This window comes from Lonchura striata, chromosome 13 (genome assembly GCF_046129695.1).
Source record: "Lonchura striata isolate bLonStr1 chromosome 13, bLonStr1.mat, whole genome shotgun sequence".
Lineage (NCBI taxonomy): Eukaryota > Metazoa > Chordata > Aves > Passeriformes > Estrildidae > Lonchura > Lonchura striata.
The window spans coordinates 15429771-15452784 of NC_134615.1; the positions used below are offsets into that span (position 1 = coordinate 15429771).

At 45.4% G+C, this 23014-nt stretch overlaps 1 protein-coding gene across 2 annotated transcripts in view; it reads left to right on the forward strand.

The window, feature by feature from the left end:
- Positions 1-23014, forward strand: part of GNAO1 (G protein subunit alpha o1) — a 139905-nt gene that overhangs the window by 39364 nt on the left and 77527 nt on the right. For both annotated transcript variants that reach the window (XM_021535225.2, XM_021535224.3), the window contains exon 3: positions 9049-9190. In XM_021535225.2, the coding sequence (XP_021390900.1) occupies positions 9049-9190 (142 nt within the window). The remainder of the gene's footprint in view (positions 1-9048; positions 9191-23014) is intronic.

The window sequence follows — 23014 nt, forward strand, 5'->3', positions numbered from 1 at the left end:
TGCAAATGCTGCTGCAGGAATCCATGTAGTCCAGCTGTCTTTTTTTAATCGAAAAAAGTCCTGATCTAATTGTTTTTGACTGTGTTTCTTTGCTGTTCTTACTGAGCTGAGCAGGATGCATATTAAAACTAATTAGGTGCATGTAGGGTATTCAATATTTGATCTTAATATTAAAGGCCCCAGGAGAGGGTACATTATCAAAGTTAACCGACTGCAAATTCTAGTAAAACCAAACTATGCCAGTGGCCTGACATTGCATAAAACCCAAGTCTGCGCTGCTCCCAGCATTGTGCAGGACATGGGGGTTGGGGCCAGCCTCTGCCTGCACCCTGCTTCCATCCTTTGCTTCCCATCTGGGCAGATCTGCTTCTCAGGAGCAGAAAAAACTGATTTGGAGCAGGAAAAAGAGGGTCTATGTGTGGTTTCTGTTTTAGCTGGTATGATGGGTTTTTCTTCTCCTGACCACAGCCCTACAGTGCCATCCCCTATCTGTGCTGTAGGGGAAGGGTCTGAGGTTTGGACTGGGGACTGAGCCAGGCCCTGAATCCCTGCAGTTCCTGCTGGGAGTCAGATCCTGTGCCTGGTACATCAGCGTACCTTCCCCAGCTAGCCCATAGCCTAGCCCTCACCAGAACCAGCAGCTCCCAAGAAAGGAGGAGCTCATTTATGGCCATTAAAACCTGGGAGCAGGATAGTGTGCATCTGGGTACCAGAAGTCCTCTGGGGATCAGTGGCCAGAAATCTCTGCAGGAAAAAACTTGTTAGGTTCCTCAGGTGGGTTAAAGCACTGGTATGGTTGATTGTGCACAATTAGGCTTGGTGTGGGCAATGCTTACTGTGCAGGGTAACCATGGGACAAGAGGAAATGGCCTCAAGTTGAACCTGGAGAGGTTTAGATTGGATATTCAGAGGAATTGAAGGGGTTGTCAAGCACTGGAACAGGCTGCCCAGGGAAGTGGCAGTCTCCATCCCTGGATGCATTTAAATGATGTGTAGATGTAGATGTGACACTTAGGGACCTGGTTTATTGGTGGAGTTGGCAGTGCTAGGGTAAGGGTTGAATTTGATGGTCTTTGAGGTATTTTCCAACCTAAATAATTCTGATTTTCCTGACTTTGTAATGTTACATTTCAAAGGATGACTACATCCCTATTGTGTTGGGTGGAGTACTAGCACAGTAACTGGCTTTGCTCTGCCTGCCCAGCTTTGCCATCTTTTGAAATATCAGAACTGGTGTCTTTCATTCATCAACACTAATTAATTACTTTCAAGTTGCAGGAGACTGTTTACACTCTTGAAATTGTTTTACACACACACTTAAAAACAAAATATTTCACTCCACTGCTTCCTGTTGAAAATGTAAATGCTGAAACAATCCTCACACTGCAGAGATGGGAAGGTCATTGGTGCATCCCAAATGTGGGGTGCCAAAGTCAAGCCAACACCCCAGTCCAGTGAATGACACTTAGCAGGAACCTCAGCATGCAGTCCAAGGAATCATCTCTCATCTCAGCTGCAGCATTCAAGCAAAGCAGGGATCACCACTCAAGATAGCCCAAAGCCAAAATTAGGCATTGATGTAGAACTCAATTAAAAATAATAATAATAATAATAATAATTAAAAGAAAACTAAGAGCTAACTTCCAAACAGCCACAGGGCTGCAGGGACATGGCACCATGTTGAGAGTGCTGTACATGTTCCTAGTTTAGGGCTATACTAAACTGAAAGTGATGAGTATTCTGCAAATATTTTATGCACCTGAAAACAATCTGAAATCAAAAGTTTTGGGGAAGATGCAATATCTGACTCTTGTGTGTCTGGAAGCTAATATTGTTGGCTCAATAGCCACTTGTCTACAGACAAAAATAAGATGGTAGCAGTGTTGATTCTGAGCAGACACAAGAAAGTTTTTTACAGCATCATCTTCAAGCTTTTTGGCCAGCAGTTAAGGTGCAGCAGCACATGGTTAACTTTCAAGAGCTGCCATGAAGGCATCAGAGGGACTTACAGGCATTAGGCACAAACTGAATGCCTTAGAGGAGCAAGAGTGCTCCTGCCTTGTACAGGTCTGTGAAACTTCTGCAATTGATTTGGCTAAGCTCAGCCATTTCCAGGGCTGTAGATTTTGGCAGCATTTCAATCGCCTGATGGATTTGCTTATTTTTTAACATGAACCATCTGGTTAGTTAGAATAATATCTTTGCATGCAAGAAATACTTTGGTGGTAAGAATTCAGTTTTGAGTGACCCAAAAGTATTTCCTCCAGAAAGGAGATTTTCCCCAGCTGGGTGTCTATCACAGGGCTTCATCAGTATTTCTTGGACCAGTGGTAAAAGTCCAGGTTGAAAAAATTATGCTTTTTTAAAATGAGTTCCATTTGCAGTTTTTAGATGACCCTGGCTAAGGAAGTTGTTTTTCTTTTTTTTTAAAAAAGGCATGTAGGCAAACAGTCATCTTAATTTCATCTTGGAGAATTTCTTGTGGGAATAGGATGTACAACATGGCATTCTAGCACAGCTGGGGGGAAGAAGAATGAGAGTTTAGAGAGATTTGCACCCTGTCACGGAGGTCTGAGCTGTGCCTTTGCAGTCTTTGAACACAAGGTCATGGGCATCTGCGTTGATTTAGTTTAACATAATCCAGGAGTTTTTAATCGCATTTCAGGCTATTAAATGAGTGAGAAGAGAATCACTGGAATTTAGCTTCATAACTCCCCTGTAAACAAAGTTTTTAACCTCATATCAAGATAAAAATAAATTTAAAGTAGCTGATTAGCAGGAGATTTTCCATCAGAATTTGATCATCCTCCTCTCTACATATTAAAGTCAGATTTTTGTGCTGTTTTTCCCCATTTGAAAACAAAGATTGCAGAGTTTTCTTCAGAATTAGATTTTTTCTTTTGACTCAAGCTCTTCCCAGCCCCTCCAGAATAATCTGCCTGATTCTGGGTAGGAGACAGGGAAGATTATTTTTGGAAGAAAAAAGGGTGAAGAAGGGAGCGGATAAAAATCAGAAAAGTTTGCTGAGCAAAAAATATATTTTGTGATGTGTGTTTGTTCCAAGATTCCCCATCTAAAATCCACCTTGGATCAGCCTATACCCGAAACATGAACGTACTGATGGGACTCAATAGCCTGAGCAAAAATGTGTCTGTGGACAAATTCTCTGTAATTCTGTCGTGCCACGTCCCTTCTGCCATGGCACTCCCTTTTACACCAGCATCATCTCACACGTTTTGCATTGTCCCACAGTGTCCTGTGGACCTGGAACACTGCACAGACCTGAGCTTTCCTGCAGGGAAGGAGATGCTGCTGAGTTGCTCAGAGCACCCAGGCTGGGGGGAAGCTGCGGGTGCCACACAGGGTGGTGCCACTGCCAGCCCAACCAGCTCGGTGCCCCAGAGCCCTGGGAGCTGGAATTCATTGCCAAGGCAAAGGACTCTGTAGGAAAGTTGTGCAATGACTTTTCAATGCCTTAATTTGTCCAGGTGAAGGTGAGGAACATGTCTGCTTTTATAGGAACTGGACCATTCATTTGTAAGGTGTTTGCTTGCGATACACTTTGAGTGTAATAATCTCCTGGTGATTTCTTGCCTGGTTTTATTCAAACAAATCACTGTAATTGTAGGGATGTGCATCGATATGGGAAAACTTCATTCAGCTGGAAACATCTTGCTGATTGAAAGTAAATCATCTTAGGTAAAACAGAAACAGTATGGGTTTTATTTTCTCTGGTAGGCAGTTGGAAGTTTATAAGTATGTCTTTCACAGTGATGCACTCAGTTTGAAGCCACACAAAGGTCTCTGAATTTTTCAGGAAATATTTCAGAGGCATTGGCTTGAGGTTTTGGAGTGATGACAAAAGGCAGGAGATGAGACAAGGCTGTGTCAGTTGAGGCATGAGAACCTGCATGTGAAGCTGTGAAAAGGATGAAGGCTGCTGAGCACTGGAAGCAAGAGGGGGTGTCCACAAATCTCCACTGCTAAGCATGCCATTCCCTCCTTCTGGCACAGAAAGGACAAGTTTAGGAAGGCTAAATGCCTTCAGGCCAGCCATGTTTAAGGAAATTCTTTGTACATACTTATAGGCGCCATCTCAGAAATACAAACACTTCTCTTGAGAGCTCTTAGGGGGCAGGTGAGGCACCAGAAGACAGAGAAAAAATGTAAACATGGTGCCTCTCTCTAAATATAGAGGAAGAAAAGAGGAGTAAGAATTATAGACCAGTCAACTTCTAGAAGCTTTCAAGAGAATTGAACTATCAATCATGTAATTTGCAACCACCTAGGAGATAAAAAGGGAGATGAGTGACATACAGCATGGATCATACAAAATTAGGCATGTTAAACTAGTCTAATTTGATTTCTCAGCAGAAGTAGGAGAGCAATAGTTGGTGCCATATCTAGATTTTGGGAAGGATTTGTCAGAGTCTCACTGGATTTTTAAAAAGTGACCTGGAAAAATAGTGCAGATAAACCAACTACAGGTCTTACACAAAAATGGGTGAGTAGCACAACTCATTCCCAAAGTAAACAGTTATCAGTGGCTTATGGTCAGAGCAGAGGACTCTGTCAGCCAGGAATCCGCTGGGGTCTGTGTCAATTTCCTTCTAAATTTTCATCAGTGAAAAATGGATGGAAATATATCATTACTTACCCCTGGCAATGCTATGGAGCTGGGAGATGTGCTTCAGCACATCAGAGGATAAACTTTACAGCTTCAAATGATCTTGGCAGACTTGAGATGTGAGGACTGGGTCTAGTCTGGGACATTGTGCCTCAAAGAAGAAGAGGAGGACCTGCTTGAGAAGGTGTAGGGAAGTGTCAGTGTGTTGACTAAAGCTGGCTCAGGTTGGAAGGGCTGGAAGGAAAGCACCAGAATAGCTTGGCTGGGACTGATGTATGGGAATGATGATGACTGTAGCTTCTGCTCCAGGAAGCTTTCAGGGTGACAGACAGGGATTTCCCTCAGGAGTGACCTGGGCAAAGTGGCTCCCTGGTGGATCAGCCCCCAGCTGAGCTCCAGCCCCGGAGCTGCCGTGGGCTTTGTTCAGAGCCGCTGCTCCACAGCCGCGCGTCCGCAGGGACGGGCGGCAGAATCATCTCTGCCTTTGCCTTCTTTGCAGTTGTTGCGTAGTGAAAGGCTGAAGGCACGTAAGTGCTTTGTTGAACGGAAGCCAAAGCAAGCTGCTACGCAGAATGCACCCCCTGTTTCCAAGTATTTCATTTATTTTGTAATTAAGCAATAATTGCTGAGGCACTGGGCACTTCTTCAGGATTAACGACTTGCTGGGGGATGGCAGAAGATCTGATCTGCGGTGCAACCATTTTCTCCAGCAAATACCTGCTTGTTGCTGCCGTTCTGAAATGAGAACAACAACACGACCTGCCAATATATGGGTTTTGCTGTTAGCAGCTGAGGGATGAGGAGCAGGCATTAATGGGTACCTTAAGCAATCAGGCTGCTTCAGTTGTCTCTCACCATTCCATTCAGAGCACAGAGTTTTATTAGTCACTTGGTGAATGAAATGGCTTTTTAATTGCTCAGAATCACTTTTTAAACTTACAGCACTTTCTCCCCCCCTCTACAGCCCCTAGGGATCCTCTTAAATCCCTTTTCTTCCTTTGCCCTGGAGAGAACCAGTTCTAGTGTGGCAAGGTGGAACCTGCCTGCAGCAGTTTCCTTTGTAATTCAGACACTGGGAAAAATATATGCCATTTAGAAAACTAAGGATTCACATTTTTGGCGCTGAAAACCCTCTGCTCCCATAATTTGGAGGTCAATTAAGGAGTAGCCTACCCTGCCTAAACCTGTAAAGATTTTACAGTCTTGGCATGCTGCTCACTTCTGTTAGTTCCTACACCTGTGTGTTTTTAATGGTCGAGCTCACCACAGCACACAAACCTCGCTGCTTCTTGTGTTCTGTAGCATCAGGAGCTGGCTCAAGCCATGTCCTATAGCAAGGTACCTCCCAGGAGTAGTGTTAGAGCTTTAAATATCCTCTAGACAGTAAAGCACAACAGCAGGCGAGAAGAAAGGTGTATCCCAAACAGGCGAGTGGCAGCATGAACGTTTCCAAGGGACTATGGAAAAAGCTGCTACAGGATTGGAGCCATCAGATTGCCAAGGCAAGCAAATGGAGAAACATTTGTGAAAAGCATATAGGACAATAAACCAGTTCACAGTGTCCTAGCAGGCTTTGGAACAGGAGTCAGGGGGGATTGGCTCACTCAAATATTAGATAATGTGCTCACTGCACAATTTATTAATCCATAGGTACTTCTGACAGCAAAACTTCCATACTGGCATCCACAGTGCTGCTTTCAGTGTCCATGGCTGCCTTCTAGAAAGATTTCACACAGGAACAGTTGGGGTGTTTTTTCTCTGCCCCCTCTCAAAGTACCAGTTTTACTTCTGTTTGAATGACAGCAGTGTTGTTGCCCAGCCTCAGTGTGTTCACTGAGGGATCCCAGAGCCACTGCCCATCCCTCAATTCTGCTCCTTTGGCACAAGGAGCCCTGTTACTCCATAGGGAACTTACTGCCTTGGAGTATTTAGAAGTGAAAATGTCAGTAACCAACTTCATGGCACAAAGCTAAAAATGGTTTAAACTGTGAGGAAGACCAGAAACCAAAGCTCACCTCTTTTCCCATGCAGCTGTTCAGCTCTCTTTGTGCCTTATGAATTCGAGTTGAGGCATGTCAGTACAAGCCAGAAACAAATCCAGCCCAAGCTGTAGGCATCACTCCCATCTCCTCCATCCTGACCAACAGCTGGACTAAACAAATTTCAGCAGCATCCTCTTGAGGCCATTACACTGTCCCTTGTGCCTGTCCTCACCCTTTCTTTTCCCCCTCTTATGTTGCCTTTCCTTAGTTGCCCAAAACCCAGCATTTAATTTTGCTTGCCCCAAAATCCAGCCATGAGCCAACCATCCAGAAAAAAAATGAATTATTCTTGGCAATGCTTTCATGAACTGCCTGCCTGCCCCCCAGGGACCCCTGCTCTGCTGTGCTTTGTGCTGTCATGCCCAGAGCTGGGAGGAAGTGCTGCTGTACAGTCTCTCTTTAATTCAAACAGAATTGATGCAGATCCTTTTGCCTTGTGCCACCCATAACTCTTTGTGTTCACTGCTCCTTTTGACAAAGAAACACATTTCCCAGAAGTTCAGCAACTTGTCTGAGTAACAGTAAATGATCCATGAGATCCAGTGCTGATACATGCATGGCTCTGCTGCCCCACCTCCTTCCCATCATTCCAATGCTTCTGTTCCAAACCTCACCACAATCACTGGATTCAAAGGAAATAAACGTACAAGATCTGCTGATGCCCATAGCTCCATCAAAATCAAAACAAGCTATCAAAAATTTTTGGGCAAATTGTCAAGTCTGGATTTACTAGGTCAGAAAGGTTTTCATCCACCCCTGTTCTCCTCAGCTTAGGTGAGGGGAACCAGCAGCCCCCTTTCCAGCACACCAGCACCACTTGCCTTTGCCAGAGGGTACCCAAGCAAGGGGCTCTGCCCAGTTTTTCAGATCAGTAGCTTAAAATTATCCTGTTCACAAATTGATTTGAATTATTGTCCATCTGAGGTTGTCTTTGCTTGTAGTCATGTTTTCCCAGGACTCAGGGGTTGTTGAGCAGCTCCTCCCAAGAGCCAAGTGTTCAGTGTTGAGTAAGCAAAGGTTGAGGTGGGGACAGCAGAGACTCAGTCACTTGTGTTAGAAAACCTTTCTGTGAGCTTCCCATCCAGGGAAGGAGATCTCTGTTTTGGTCAGCATGTTTCGACCAGCCTTGTTCTTTGTGTAGTCATGTGTTAATAACACTGGGCTGGCATCCAGCCCCATTCTCCATCTCAGCACTGTATCTATTGCAAGCTCACAGTGTGATCTAGTGCTCCCTCTCTCCCAGGGGATGCCAGCACTTATCAGGACTTTTGATGTTGTGTATATGATTTAGAAAAAAAAAAAAAGGAATCAAAAATCCTGTTACAGAAAGGGTACTAGGTTTTATTAGAGACCAGATTTGCTACTGAAGGACCCTCTGTTGTCCAGTGACATCTGAGGATGAACAAACAAGGATTTCATTTTAGCTAAGCAGATCATCCTCTCTTCCAACATTTAAGACATAACTTAGGTCTTCAGTGGGAAGAATTATTGTCAAACACAATTAGTTCTGCAAATCCTAGTTGTTTTTTGAGACACATCCAGATGTAGTTCTGGAGTTACTTAGAGATGAATAAATTATAGGGGCCAGTCTTCTGACCTAAGCAAGGGACTGCAATAACTTGCTTCCTCAAATAGTTCCTTTGCATAGTTTAATAGAGACCAATGCACAGAGCATCCAGTGCACAGAGCCGATAGGGTTGTGGGTCACATTCCTGTCTTGCTTGGGAAGGGATAACATAACATGCCTTGAAGCAAAAAAAAATCTCAGCAATTATTCTAAAGGAGAGAGAAGGAGGGAGGAGGAAGTGTGGAGGGTATTGAAGTGCTTCATAACTAAGACGCTTTCCCTCTGTGCCTGAGTCCCCATGTGTACAGGGGTATTTCAACTCTGGTTCCTTTTGTAAGGTACCCCAGAAGTTAGTACTACTAAAATGACTAGACAAGAACTAGAGGGTTTCTATCACTTGTTCCAGTGGTTAAGATCTGATCTGAGTGTCATTTGTCCACATTGAACATATTTCCATAGACCTTCACTAGGAAGGTAATGTAGGACCTGGAAATCTCCCCCCTGTGACTGCTGAGCATGCGAACACAAGGTGCTCCAGGCTTCAGCATTTGCAGTTCATTCGGGAAGGAGGTACCATGTGCTCCAACTGTGCACAAAACCTTCTTGATAGAGAGCAAAAGGGATGCTAATTCCAGCACTGGGCTCAGACACACTACTGGTGAACAATCAGAAAGGTTTAAAAAGAAATGCTGACTATATTAAGTGAATCAAGCTAGCAGATGTGCTCTTCAGAAGAGCACAGCTGTCTTTTAAATGTCTCTCCCACTGAAATTACATTCTTAAGAGTTTTTTATCCTTTGCATTTTCTTCAGGATCATCCATGAGGATGGCTTCTCGGGAGAAGATGTGAAGCAGTACAAGCCAGTGGTCTACAGCAACACCATACAGTCACTGGCAGCTATTGTCCGTGCCATGGATACCTTGGGCATTGAGTACGGCGATAAGGAACGACGGGTAAGTTCAAACCAGCACTGCAGACTCCAGGCCATGACCAGGAGGCATTTGCACAACCTCAATGCCTTGGAGGGATAAGGAGGGAGGGGAGATTTACATCACTGTTGTATGCCTCCTGCACATGCATTTTGTACAACAGACACACAATTGCATGCGATGTGCCATTTGTACACTTACGCTGGGAAGTGTAGCCCTGGGGACCACTGTGTCACAAAAGCCACAATCTCTCATGCCCTGGCTCTAGTCAGGCCAGGGAAGAAAAATAATCTGTTATCTAGGGACAGCCTAGACAGATCTACTGATAGATTTGAGAAAACAGTGAGAACATGTGTCCTGTCTCCTGTGCATGTGCTGGACACAGAGTCTTCATGGACTGATGAATCAGGGAGAAGTCTTGCTGCCATTGAAAGCCCTTCCACCAGCCTGCTAATGTAGGAAAGCTTTTAGGATTGACTTCACTGGGGCTTGACTGGCTTCTGCTCACACATCCCCCATTTCAGTGTACCCAAACAGCAATTGTGCTTGCAAAGAAGGGGATGTATTACTTCAGCGAGGTTGGTATGGACAGGCTCTTAGGCAGCAGCACTGGCATCTGTCTTATCAGAACAACTATGTGATCCTTGGCAGCCTTCTTGTACCACACACCTAGGCCAGCCTGTCCTTTTACAGTTGCTAGTCTGTGATTACTTTCACCAGCTCCCTATTTTTAAACAGTGGCTCCTCTGTGAGGTGCCTCTGCCAGCCTCTGCCTTGCATTTCTGGTTCAGACCAAGCCCACACAGAGGAACTCAGAACCCTAGAGTGGAGTCAAACCACCCTTTTTGCATGCTGCAATCCCAGAGAAGGTAAAACTAATTGATTTCACTGGAAATAAAATAATTTCAAATTAAAGATCTGGTAAAGGCAAAGTCCTATATATCAGTGAGTTTGTCATGACTATTTTTGGGTCGCTATCAAATGACAGATGTACAACATACTCCAAACTCCTTATCTGAGTGTTGATAATAAAAGCATTCACTAGAAGGCATGCCAAAATCCTGCTGTGGTATTACTGTATGAGAAGGTACCTTATTTCTCCCAATCACAAAGAGGTACTTTGATTTCTTTGCATCTAGGGATTTTCCCGTAGAACTCTAAATCCTGGAGACATTTCCATCCCAAACGTGGAGATGATACCATAATGGAGTTCTTGTGAGCTTGCCGAGAACTAATGCTGATGGCTTTCAAACAGAATACATTAATCTGTTGATTACTCAGTGACTCAGCTCTCAGCAAGGCAACGAATCTCGCTCAGCTAAAACCTATGCCTAGGAAAACAGAAACAAGTCATTCTCCATGTCTGATAAATAGTCTGTGGCTGACAGCTTTAAAATGTAAATTTTTTTTTTAAACACCTGAAGTCCTAATTTGAGGAGGTAAAACTCATCACTGCTTTAGTGCCAGGCCTGGCACAGTACAGGGCGTGGAGGAGGAGAGCTGTTATCAGGACTGCCAGGAACGAGAGGTGGAGTATTGAGCTGAACAAAATGTTGTGTCCATTCATATTCCCATGGAAAAGATGCCAAATGTTCCTAGGGTTGTACAATAACTCAGGCCTGAGAGGAGCTCAGGAGATGTTGAGCCCAACCCCTGCTCAGGTAAAGTCTAAGGTCAAACCAGGTTGCTCAGGGCTCTACCCAGCTGAGTCTGAAATCATTCAAGGATGGAGACTTCACACCCTCTTTGGGCAGCCTGCTCCACTGCTCTTAAAGTCCCCGTGATGAAAAAGTTTCTCTTGTGTCTAGCGTGAACCACTGTTGTTTCAATTTATGCTTTATGGCAGTAGAGATCTGGTATTATGCTTTGCAAAGTAAAAAGTAAGTTTGATTAAGTTCTCCCCAGCCTTATTTCCCCTAAGATGTAGTTCTGGAGGAATTACTCCTGTCTTACAATGGTGTCATGCTGAATGTGTGAGACAAGCCTGCTACAAACAACTATTAACCAAACCACTGTCTGGGAGGGTGGTTCAGTGTATCTGTTCCCTTCACAGATGGCAGAAATATTCCTTCATCCAGCAGCAGACAAAGGAAAAGGAAACCAAGGGGAAAAGGGAAACTAAGGGAAGGAAACCAAGTCTCTCAGGCTGTGATCTTCCACATGCTCCTTTCTCTTAGGCTCAGAAAGTTGCTGGTATTAGTATGAAATAGTATTTATTTTAATCTTACAAAGAAGCACATGGCTTCTGCTGCCCTGCTTTTGTTATTAATGCACAGCTGCTAAAAAAGAGGCCATTAAACAGACGATTTGTTGAGTATTATGCTACATAGTTCATCCCTTTTCAGGCAAAGCTTTTCTATTTTAAAAGTCATTCCTTAGCCAAGGGTTTCCAATGTAAATCTTTTAGTGGGGGATTTTCCCCTACTCATCAGTTAAGCCCCCAAGAGAAAGGAGCTCAGGAAGGGGAGCCAAGGCTGTGGCTGCTCCAGCCTGATTCAGCAGTAGGGAAGGAGGGGGCTTGGGCTTAGGACAGATTTTCCCCAGAGACCACTTGGCTATTACTGCTTCCCCCATCCCACTTTCCGGGAGATGGATCTGCACCTGTATCCCTTACAAATGGTACCTCGACCATGATCAACGCAAAAAAAAAACCCTCCCCTACTTAATAAATGCATGTTGTTATGCAGAACAGAAAATAACTAAATCTTCTCACTGTTCTTATTTTTCTCCTGGCCATAATTGTACCACCAGTATTTAGTCTAATAGAATGAAAAGAATGAGGGAAGACTAAACCCCTTTGCTTTTAGCAGTCAAAGTAAGATCAGTGTAGGAAATAGGACCTAAAAAGAGAAATCACAAAATGCATATGCTCCAGGTCTCACTGACCCTCTCTGCTGATAAGGACTTGTCCTAGGTTGGGAACAAAACAGCCTATGTGTCAGATTTCACTTTTATGTGTGCTCCTTGTCCAGGGCAGCAGGTTTTCTTGCAGTTTTGCCCAGCTCTCAAAAGGTTCATGGCCTGTGGGCAGCACCCAGGTTTCATAACCTTCAGCACGGGAGGCAGGAGCACATCCTGCCAGCTCACAGCACATTGTCACTGTGCACAGCATGGAAGGCCAGGCTGAAACTCCAGAAAAGCTGTGCAAGTGCAAAGTCACCAAGCCTTCACGTGTTACGAGAGGGCGGGCAGAAAAGGAGGCAGGAGCCAGCTGCAGGAGAAGTGACATCTGTGGGTGTTTCTCATCTCCAGAGCTACCACTGCCCTGGGTCTGGATCCCTGACAGGACAAGGGGTTACACACAGGAAGAGAGGCAGAAGATTAGCCTTGCCTGCCTACTCAGGACTCTCCAGCTGGTCTGTAGGGCACTACTCAGTCCTTACCTTGATAATCAGATTAACAGGCAGGAAAGAGTCAGTCTGTAATATGTAGCATGTGGATTAAATGGTCCTCTAAAGTGCAAATGTATTAATAAAACAAGCTCCTCACTGATTCCATTTCAGTGTACTCAGGCAGAGGAAATGGGAAATGGAGGTTTGAAACCAGGAATCTAGAAGTCAGTCCAAGTGTTTGGAAAGGATCAAGCAGGAAGGGCAGGGTAAGGATGGATTTTCATATCTCTGTTTGAAAATCTAGTTCTGAAGTCTGGCTTCAGAAACCCCAGCCAGAAGAAGCATAAGGTCTCTTCCTCTGTGGGTTAATGCTGACCCCAGAACCTGCTTGGAAATGCAGACTTGCAATCCCACTTTGGTGAAATGCCAGAGCTGCAGCCAGGATCAGGGGCCTGGGGAGGTGTCTTCAGGTTGGATTGGTCTCAGGCTGCAATGGACATCCTGGCCTGTGCAGGCTGGTATGAAAGCAGCTGTAGAACATACTCATATTTTCATAAATCAAACAGAAACAGGCTGGAATTGTTCAGAAAGTACTCAACAGAGAATGCAAATATCACTTGCATGGCCCCGATCCAAGTGTCTGAGGCGAGAGGTCACAGGTTTAGCACTTTAGGGGTCCAGAGGTGCCAGGCAGTGATCTTCACATCAAACTTTTTCCCAATGTGAGTCTGGACATGTCTCTGCTTCAGCTATGAAAGGAAAAACTAAAAAGCTGCTGAAGTGTTAAAATATTTTGATTGGTATGTTTTTTCTTTCGGACTTTGTAGCAAAATGTGTCTGTGGTGACCTTCTGCTGTGTACGGTCTGCAACTCCTGAACTGTGAGCCACACAAAGATGTGCTAGGACATTTTAAAATACTGGCTAGTAGCCTTGACAAAAACCTTTCTGTAGTGTAATTGAAGAGCTTGAATTCTTGGGCTTGTGCTGCTTGACTGAGGATGTAGCCAGTCCTTGCTGGTCTGCTGTTGTAAGTGGTGGGAATTTAGGGCTGCTTTGTAGAAGAGCAGGATGGAGTGGAAGAAAAGGGAAAATAGAATAAAGAGGTGGCACTAGATGTGCCATTTTTCATCTGGTGTCAGCATTTGTCCAGATATGCAGCTGCAGACAATGTCTTCTTGCAATAGTCACAGCTCACATATAATCGTATTTGCTGTACCATATCAGACCCAGTACAAATCCCAAGTAACAGTCCAGGACAAATATTTCAGCCTGCCCTTCATAAAGGTCTGTCACTTTTCCATTAAGACTGCAGCCATCTTTCTCACTCATCTCCCTCTTGGTCCTTCTACAAGGCACATTTTTTGTGTTTCTGAGGGGTGGGGAACAAATAAAGGGCAGGGCATTTCTTGAGAGGTGGGAAACAAGAAACAGAGAGGAAAACACTTGTTATTGTCACAGCCTGCCTTGTTGCCAGGGAGATGGTTGGCTCATTCAAGAAATGCTTGTGGTTGCTGGCCAAGATGGCCAATGTATTTGGAATCTTTGCTGCAAAATGAGGGTGTGGGAGAAAGAGGGAGACAGTAAAGAACAAGGGAAAGCCCAGAGTAAGCTCTGCCTGCGTGGTCACAGGGCATGACCCACATGCTTCACAGCACCACCTCTGGAGTCTCTCTAAACAAAGCAGCAGTTTCTACATTCTACTAATATATTTTCTTCCTTTGAAAACCCTTTGAGCCCCTGAAAATACAAGATCTTTCCTAATAAATGATAGCACTAAATTAACAGCAGAGCACAAAGGTAGTTTATGATAGCACTTTGTGCCAGCTGAAAGAGTTTGGAATGGTCTACTTCCATGCCTTTGCTCTGCCTCTTAGGGAGAGTCAAACTCTGTCATAATCAGAAGGGATCCAGCCAAGTCAGCTGAGACCTGTGGCTGGACCTGGGAGACCTTACTTTGCAGCAGCAGCAGCAGTAGCACAGCCTGGCTCTGTGCTCCTGCAGACCTGAAGTCGTGACCATCAAGTCTATAACCTACAGTGATCTTCACATGGCAAAAAAGGTCCCCCAGAATCAGGGTCTGCTTTGCTGTACTCATGCTGCTAATAAAGATAGTGATCAGAAATGAGAAAAAACTACTGGAGTCATGGCTACAAACACATCATGGCCAGAAAATGTAGTAGTAATAGTAGAAACAGCTGGATGCTTTAGGCAAGCAACTGAACTGCATGGCCAGTGCTGCACCAGAGGCTGCACCAGTAACCTTTCTTTCAGCAGAAGACTGTTAATCACTCACAAGAGCTCTAAGATGCCAAACTTCCCCAGGGTGGCCCAATGTACCAGTTTTAGTTAAACTCCCTAAAGAATGAAAGAGACCTCTTGAAATGGATCCAAAGGGAGGCAGGGGAGAGTGGGCGGCAGTCGCGTAGCACGTTGGAAACGCGTGTCGTGTGGAAGGCGGCTCGCTGGAAGGTGCCACCTTGCTGAGCATTGATGTGCCAGCTTGATGTTTTTCACATTGGTCCTGTTTCAGGATGATATCCATGGTGTTGGCATGGCAACCCTCACTCCAAAGTAAACACTGGATCTGCTTTTTGGGTTCTCCTGGACACAGATGGTGAATGGGCAGCAGTCAGGATGGAATAGAAGTTCACCTGGTCTTCCAGTTCCTCTGTGCAGTCAGAAATCTTTTCCTAAGAAACTCATTTCTGGGGGAAAAAAGTATTGTGAAGCACTTCAGCGTCATTTCTCAGGGAGCCAGATGAGAATAAGAGATGTGGTCATACCTTAAAATGCCACCAGATTTGTTTCTTTGGTGAACACTTGGCATCAGCCAGCCCTGTAGGTTGGTGATACTTGCTGTCCATACTGCCTTCCTAATTCTGAGATGAGTCTCATAGCTAAATGTCCTACAAAAGCACTGACCAGATTCTATCAATCAAAACTAGCCTTTTAATTTTCTTTTGAAGAAAATCAGAAGATAAAGAGATGTCTCAGGGGATCCTTGATAAGAGAGAGACCACAGTCACCTCTTTCCAACTCCAAGCTCCAGGCTGTCTAATCACATCTTTCACCACCTAAAGAAGGCTTTAAAGAAGATGGTGTCAGAGAATTCCCAGAGAAACAGTGAGAGGTCAAGGCAGCAGTCACTGGTGCTGGGAGGGGGAATTAAAGTCAGGGATGAGCTTGGGCTCATAGTGCTTTCCCTCTTCTCTCCATGGTATCAGGAGAGATCTGGGCAGTCTGCACTTGAAGGACTACCATCCCTTTGGGTATTATATGAGTCTGTAGTGATAAAAGAGGTCTGGGGATGTTTGCATATGGGAGGATCAGTGAAAATAGAAAATACCCAAGAGGTAATTTTAAAATTATGGGTATTGCCTTCCTCTTCAGCCAACCACCAGCAGAAAAGCATCTGTGATGAGTTCTCCTGGCATTGTCTGTTCCCTGGGTGGTGGAAGACAGCCTCTTCAGGTGCAAATCGATCTCCAGAGATGTTAGTCTTTTCATGGTGCTTCTGCCATCAACTGCCATTTCAGGCTTTATTTCTGAGGAATTAACAACCCTAGTCCTCCAAAGCATCCTTGAAAAGGATCCTCACCTCCCCTAAAACTGTCCAACAACCCCGTTCACCTGTGAAAATGCAGACCCCATGCCATAGGGAGATGAGGCTTTCTTCCTCCTTGTGTGCAAGCTCTTTCTTTTCACTGAGGGATGTATTTTTCCTCCATGAGCTTTATGTGTTTGATACTGATTTTTTGGATAATGCAGGGAATATTTTTAGTTTGAAAATAAGAAAGAAACCCCACCCATTCCTGTTTCTTGGATGAAGGGCTGCTTGCCTTCCCCTGTATTTGTTATACCTGAGATTTGTTATTCAAATTCAGCCACAGTTAGGGCTGTCAGGGCCATGGTGTGACAGGGAAAAGGCACAGAGGGGAGAGTAAAGCAGACATGAGACTGTAACATTTGTGGCAAATTAATGAGAGGTGGAGTCCTGCTTTCCATTCCCACAAAATACTGATGGAAGATGACTTCTCTGGAAGCTGCTGGAAAGCGCCAGAGTGGGACAGCACAAAAGACAAACTGTTCAAAAATATTTGGCAGATGGAGCAGAGCCCTGAGAAGGGGAAAACTTGTTCCTTGAAAAGGGGCTTCCTGGCAGTTCCTGGGTCTAGGGTCAGGAGAGAGTTGGCTGCACATCCCATTCGCTCCTTCTTCGTGGATGGCACAGCCAGGCCAAGGCAGAATCCATCTTATCGGAAGGAGCTCAGCACAGCCACTCCCCACGGAGCAGGTGGCAGTGACCTTGCCCTGGGTGGCATCTGGTGCTGGTGAACACAGGCAGACACTGTCTGTCCTTCACTAGAGCCTTTCTGTCCATAAAGGGATTGAAGGGCTTGTAAGCCAGGACAAAAAAATGCATCCAGGTATTTGAGGTACTCACAACAGAGGCACTGAAGTTAAATACTGGCATGGCAGAGGCTTCAAAATTGTGTTTCTGCCCGCATCAGATCAGGCACTTGCTGAAGTCCTTCCAGAAAGTCACCACCATGTTTGAGACTGAAGTTCAGGTTTCATCTGACCTTGCATGGGCAGGATGCTGCCTTCAGGTATGATTGCAAGTCAGCTCTCCAAGCAGCAATTGCAGATAGCTAACTACTCAGCACATCTCAAATACATGTCAGTTATTAAGTAGATTTATTTCCATATCTTCTGGGAAATGTTGGGAAGCACTGCTGAGTCATGCTGCTTACTCACCAGTTTTAGGAATGCTATTAAAAATATTTATTTTCCACATGCTTACTATGATATTTCTATTATTTGAATGTTTCCAGATGTAAAATGAAAACATTTATGTAGGGTATTCCTGGCCTTAAACAGATCTCTGATGCATAACTCACAAAAAGGCACAAAACAAGGGATCTATCCCTTGGCTTTGTTGTATCATGCTTACTCAGGGATGTTGATGAGGGGCAGTCTGCTCCAAAATGGCAGGACCACAGGCAGGCTGGGCTTGACACAGCTTGGGCTGGAGGAAGAAGAGTGTGAGCAGCTGCTTTGTTGTGCCCAAACACATGGGAGAGGAGGGACACAGAACATGGAACATGTTCCTTGCTTACAGCAGATGCTCACAAACTCAGGGCTTTTTTTATTCTGCCATGGTCTGCTCTGGCCAGAGACCCCAAAACAATTCAGCCCCCAAGGGACATGATGTCAGGTGTCCTCGCAGGAGCACCAGGTCCAAGGGCACACTGAACCCGGGTGCTTGGCCACCTCACTCTGAGAGCAGGTTTCACTGTCAGCTTCAGCAGGGAGGTGTGTGAAAGCCTTGCTGACAGCCCACTCCCTTCACACCCTGGAATGAACCCAGACAAGGGAACACACTGGAGCAGAGGAGCCATTTCATGGCCTGTGGCTGTGAAGTTCCATTCTTGCAAAAGGGGAATTTTGCTGAGCTGGTGAGGCAGGGACACAGAGCTGCCAGCTGATTGCTGCCCTTAAGGAAGGTAAAATGTGCCCATGCTGTGTCCAAGCCCCACACCATGAAGGGGAACCCTGTCCCCCCAAAGTGAGCAGCTGCTTCTCATAGGCTGGATCAGCAGCTGAGAGTGGGACAGCTGCCTTCCCTCACAGAGAGGCACAGTGGCATGGTGGTACCTCAAACATGTCCCTTGCACTGCATCAATCATAGGGATGGCAGAATGTCTGCCACACATGAAGACTTTATTACCCAAATACAGGCTTTACTGAGGCTATTAATCAGTATTGTGTACCTTGGTAATATCTGATTAAAGATACCACAAGGGAACTCATTTAACAGCTGCAATTACTGCTTTGACCTCAGTCTCATTCACTGACTCTGATGTGAGGGTGCCTGGCAGTGCAGCAGGGACCAGTCTCACCCAGGGCTGCAGGAGCTCAAAGATGCCATTCACCCAGGTCAGAATTGCTGTGGCAGGTGACTGGGCAGAAGCTCTTGGTGTTCCATTGAAAGGAAGGAAAGAATCAAACTCCAAATGAAGGTTAGAAACAACAAAGTCTCAAGATCTGCTGTGAAACAGTATCATTTTGCACCTTGTGGTCAAAGTCAGAGTGAAAATGTGGAGGGAAAAAGTGCAGGATATGTGAATGAGCCTGTGTCTGGTTTAGGGTTTTTGATAGATAGTCATTGTGGGCCCCAGGACAGCTCATCCTTCCCCAGCAGAGACCCACATCTGCGTCACATCATCCCGGAATCGCTCCAGGCAGCACAGCACATCCCTTCCGAGTGTCAAAACCCACTCAGGAGCCAAAGAAAATCTCACCCACAGGCTTTGAACACATTTCTTCATTTTTGCTGTGCTACTCGTTTTCCAGGGCTGTAGGAGTTTCTGGTTTGCCACACACTGTATCTATGTTGATGGTGAGACTGTTGCTAGATACTTTTCTCTTACTAAGAAATAATTCCCTTAGGTTGGCTATGTATAATTAAGTCCTCATTTGCCTACAGATTGGTTTAAGACTAGATTAACTCCAATGATTAGAGGGGAATTACTCTTGATTTACACTGAGATTATGGGAATGGAGACTCAAGTGACATACAGGAGTAATCCTACAGTAAATGCTCAGGGTAGCTACATGGTTGTCGCCCACCTTTCTGTATTTGGAGCCTCCCTGGGCAGATGTTTGTTCCTTTATGTGCAGTGGGGAACTAAGTCAATCTTATGTGCTGAATACACCTTTCAGATGTTCAGTTGGGTATTCAGGTTGTGTGGTCATGTGCTGAATACAACCAGTTACTCCTTAGTTAGCCTGACAGTAAAACTGGAGCAAGATTGTCCTTCAGAGAAATTGCATCCAGTAGGGATGGGAGGGGACTGTACTCCGCAGAGGAAAAGAAGCATCCAGCAACCAGAGAGGATACAAACAGAATTACATCTCCAAAATAACCCCTTACACATCTGGGAAGGAAAAAGGGTCCCATCCTGCTCCCTTCTAACTGCCAGCATCTGCTGCGCTCCAGAGGAGAAACCTCATTGCCCCATCCTCCTGAGGAAGGGCACAGCAGGACACAGCCATGCTCACTCCTTCTGGATCACAGCTCAGCCCTGCTCCCACCCGTGTCTCTGTCCGTGCCATCAAAGCCAAGCAAAAGGAGGCAATGGCAGGGAAGTAGAGTTTTCTGGGTCCAGGCTTGCCAATTTTACTGTGTTTTTATTAAAAATGGTGAGAGCTTTTAGTGCTGGTAGATGATATTACAGGCAATAAAAGATTTTTTTTTTCTGAGAAGAAAGATGTGCCAATAGACACTATCCAGTGAGTTTGAGTTGGTTCTGTACAGTTAGAAATTAATTTCTTCCAAGTGAGGAGCAGGTCTCATATCTGTTTCTCCCTTCCACATGTCATCCCATTTGTGGAATTTTTTTTCTTTTCTGCAGGGCAGGTTTGCAACACAGCCTATCTGGAGGTGCAGTGCGACATTGTGGATTTCAAAGATGGGAATTTTAAGCTCATTTTTCCTCACCACATCACCAGCACCTAGCCAAAGGTCTCACAGCCATTTTTCTTCCAGCTTTTATTCTTTGTAATTGCTGTTATTGGTATTATAAGCTTTAGAAAGCTTTTCTCTTGCCAAGTTCCTCTGCCATGGGCATATTTCTAACTGGTGATATCTGTGCTGTCCTCATTTGAGTTCCTTGGTTTTAAATAGGCTTTTGTCTTACTTCAGCTGCCCTCAATACACATTGCAGGCAGTTTCCACCAAGATGAACACCTTTTGCTAATGAGTTCAAGTTCTGCATCTCATAGCTGCTGTGGCTTTTGAGTCTTCCCACACTCACTTTCACTCATGAGATCCTTCACCCAGCAAATGGCACAAGGTTAAATCTGCTGTCTGCAGTTGGGGTGTGCATGCTGCTGTTGCAGCCTTCTTCATTTAATTTGCTCCAGAGGCAAAAGTCGTACCAAGGCTGAAAAGACCATATTCAGCATTACAGTGGATTGTGAGCCAAGTCCAGGCAGGTCCTGTGACCAGTGAGTAGGCAAAAATCCTTATTTATTCAGTTTTCTCTTCAAGAACAGAACCTCGGGGAAGACTCTAGGACGATTTGTAGCAGGGCTGAGCTTTTGGATCAGATAATCTTTATGTTGTTGCAGATCAAGGGTTGAGTATCTTCTATTTCTTGTTGGTGATGCAAGCAAAAAAATTACACCTTTGAAACAATCTCAACCCTAAAGCCCTGCACAGCATACCAGCAGGAGGAAGCCTGTCCTCCAGCTTGAGGACTCTGAGCAATTTCAGCATCAAGGCTCCCCAGGCCATGAGGTTTCAGAAACCAAGACGCACCAGATACAAACCACAGCTGTGTTTATTTCAGTCATGTATGCACAGACATTGAATCAGCTTAAAAGCCTCCTCTTGGGGTGACACTCCTTTTCTGGCTCTCCTCTTCCCATTCCTGAAAGAGCTGCGGGGTGCAAAGCCTGGCCCACTGATGCAGTGTCTGGGCTCAGTGTCCCCAGTTGCCTTTAACCACGCCACAAGCCACACCACCACCCTTCTGACTGTCCTTCCCTGGGCACTGCTGCACAGCGTGGCCAAGGAGCGAGCCATGCCCACCACATTTCAAATTACCAGAAAGCATGATCAACTGATACATTTGTAAAAAGAAGAAATATGATGAGGAGAGAGCTGCCAATGGTAATCCACACAGGCGGCAGCAGCTCTGAGCTGCCTTTTCACCACCAATCATCTGTCCCCTAAAATCCTGAGGGTCGGTTCTGGGGTCAGTCTGCTTGCCAGCACACATTTTCAGTTTCATATCTCCAGGCCAATCCAAGAGCACGAAGGATGGAGAGAGTGAGCAGGCTATTGCACTGTGTCCCTTTCTCCTTTGCCATCAACTTTGCAAAGAAAGAATGCACAGCAAATAAACAGTAAAGGCTGATGGGAAGGGGAAGCCTATCAGTCCACACTATCATTATCTGACTTGCCTTGAAATCCTTCAGGAGATTACCAGAAATTAGTTCCAGTGCTCAAGAGTCTTCAGTGACCCTTTAGGAAGAACACTGATCTCAGGAGCCAACTCCACCACAAAACACCGGCTTTCTGCAAGCTAAAATCCAGATGTAAACAGATGTTCTCCCCAGCAGGCCGTGCAAACCCTATTACACGCATCCAGCAGCACCAGCACACCGTGCAGTTCTAAGCCCTTTCTGTAAGAAGCTGGAGGGAATTGCCTGGAATAGGAAAGAATGAGTCCAGCAAGTTCCTCAAGCCAGAAAAATCAGATTTTGCTTCATACTAATTATGCAGCTCCTAGTTCAGACCACAAGTTACTGATCAGTTTGCTACACTCAAACCACAAAGGAGGTTTAGTAGTGCCAGGGTAGTTTCCAGTTCATCCCTAATCTCCACCACCAACACTGAACTGTATTCTTTTCTTGACTGTTCTGGAGAGGAGGGATCATCTGTGGGCTAAAGAGTGGGGCCTCATCAGGTGAGCAGAGGCAAAGCTGACTTCACTCTGATCTTCCTCGCTGAACCAGACAGCTCCTCTCCTTTGGGACAGGAGCTGGGGTAAGTATCACTCCTTCCTCTCAAGGCAAGTGGCAGAATTCAGGGGAGCTTTCCTCAGGTATCCTCTGCAAATGGCAGCCCAAGCCCAGGCATGCCACAGGGAGACACCAGCTTCATTTCTGTTTCCTCTCAGTTGGCCTGGAAAGGGAGACTGCTAATGAAAAGTGCCCATTAATGCCTGTGATAAAGTTGGTAGCACTGAGATGAAATTCTTACGGAGACAAAGAGACCTGAGGGTTACCATAGTTCTGGGCTTGAACCAGACATCACAGTGTTGTGTGAAACAATTTGCTGAACCACCAGCATCTTTATGCAGACACAGAAAATTACAGGTGTAAATCCAGGGCAGGTGAAGCAGTGACCAGCACCTAAATCTGAATGGACATATTCTAGGAGCAGTCAGAAATAAAGGGCTTGATGTGTGGAAGGAAAGGAGATCCAATTTCATGTGCAAGACCACCAGCAAAGATCCTTAGATGGTTGTTTGCAGCTCTTACAGGAAAGAAAGGGGCAGTAGATTCTAGCTGAATGCTAAATAGAATAGCAAGTAGTAGAGTGATAAACGTAGCATCTCTGTAACTGCAAAAGGCTGTTCTAAAGGTCAGATCTGCATGTACTCTCCTAGCTCTGTGAACAGCTATTCCTTTCATCCACAAGTTGAGCTTTTGGCTGGGACAAGCTGAAATAAACAGGGCTAAAGCTGTCCCATCCGTTATCGCGGGGAATGGCTTGGCTCCAAGAGCAGGCTCTGCCTCTGCAGATACAACACACAACATGGCAGGGAGCAACCTAAGAGGCCAGATGGCTCACGTGGACCATCCTCACCACCAAGCCTTCATCCCTGGGCTTCAAAATGCTGCAGTGCCCCTCGGCGGAGAGAGGATAACCCTGAGCACAGACCTGCTGGTCAGCACCCCTGTGAAAACACAGGCAGAAACAGAAGCCTTTCATTCTGT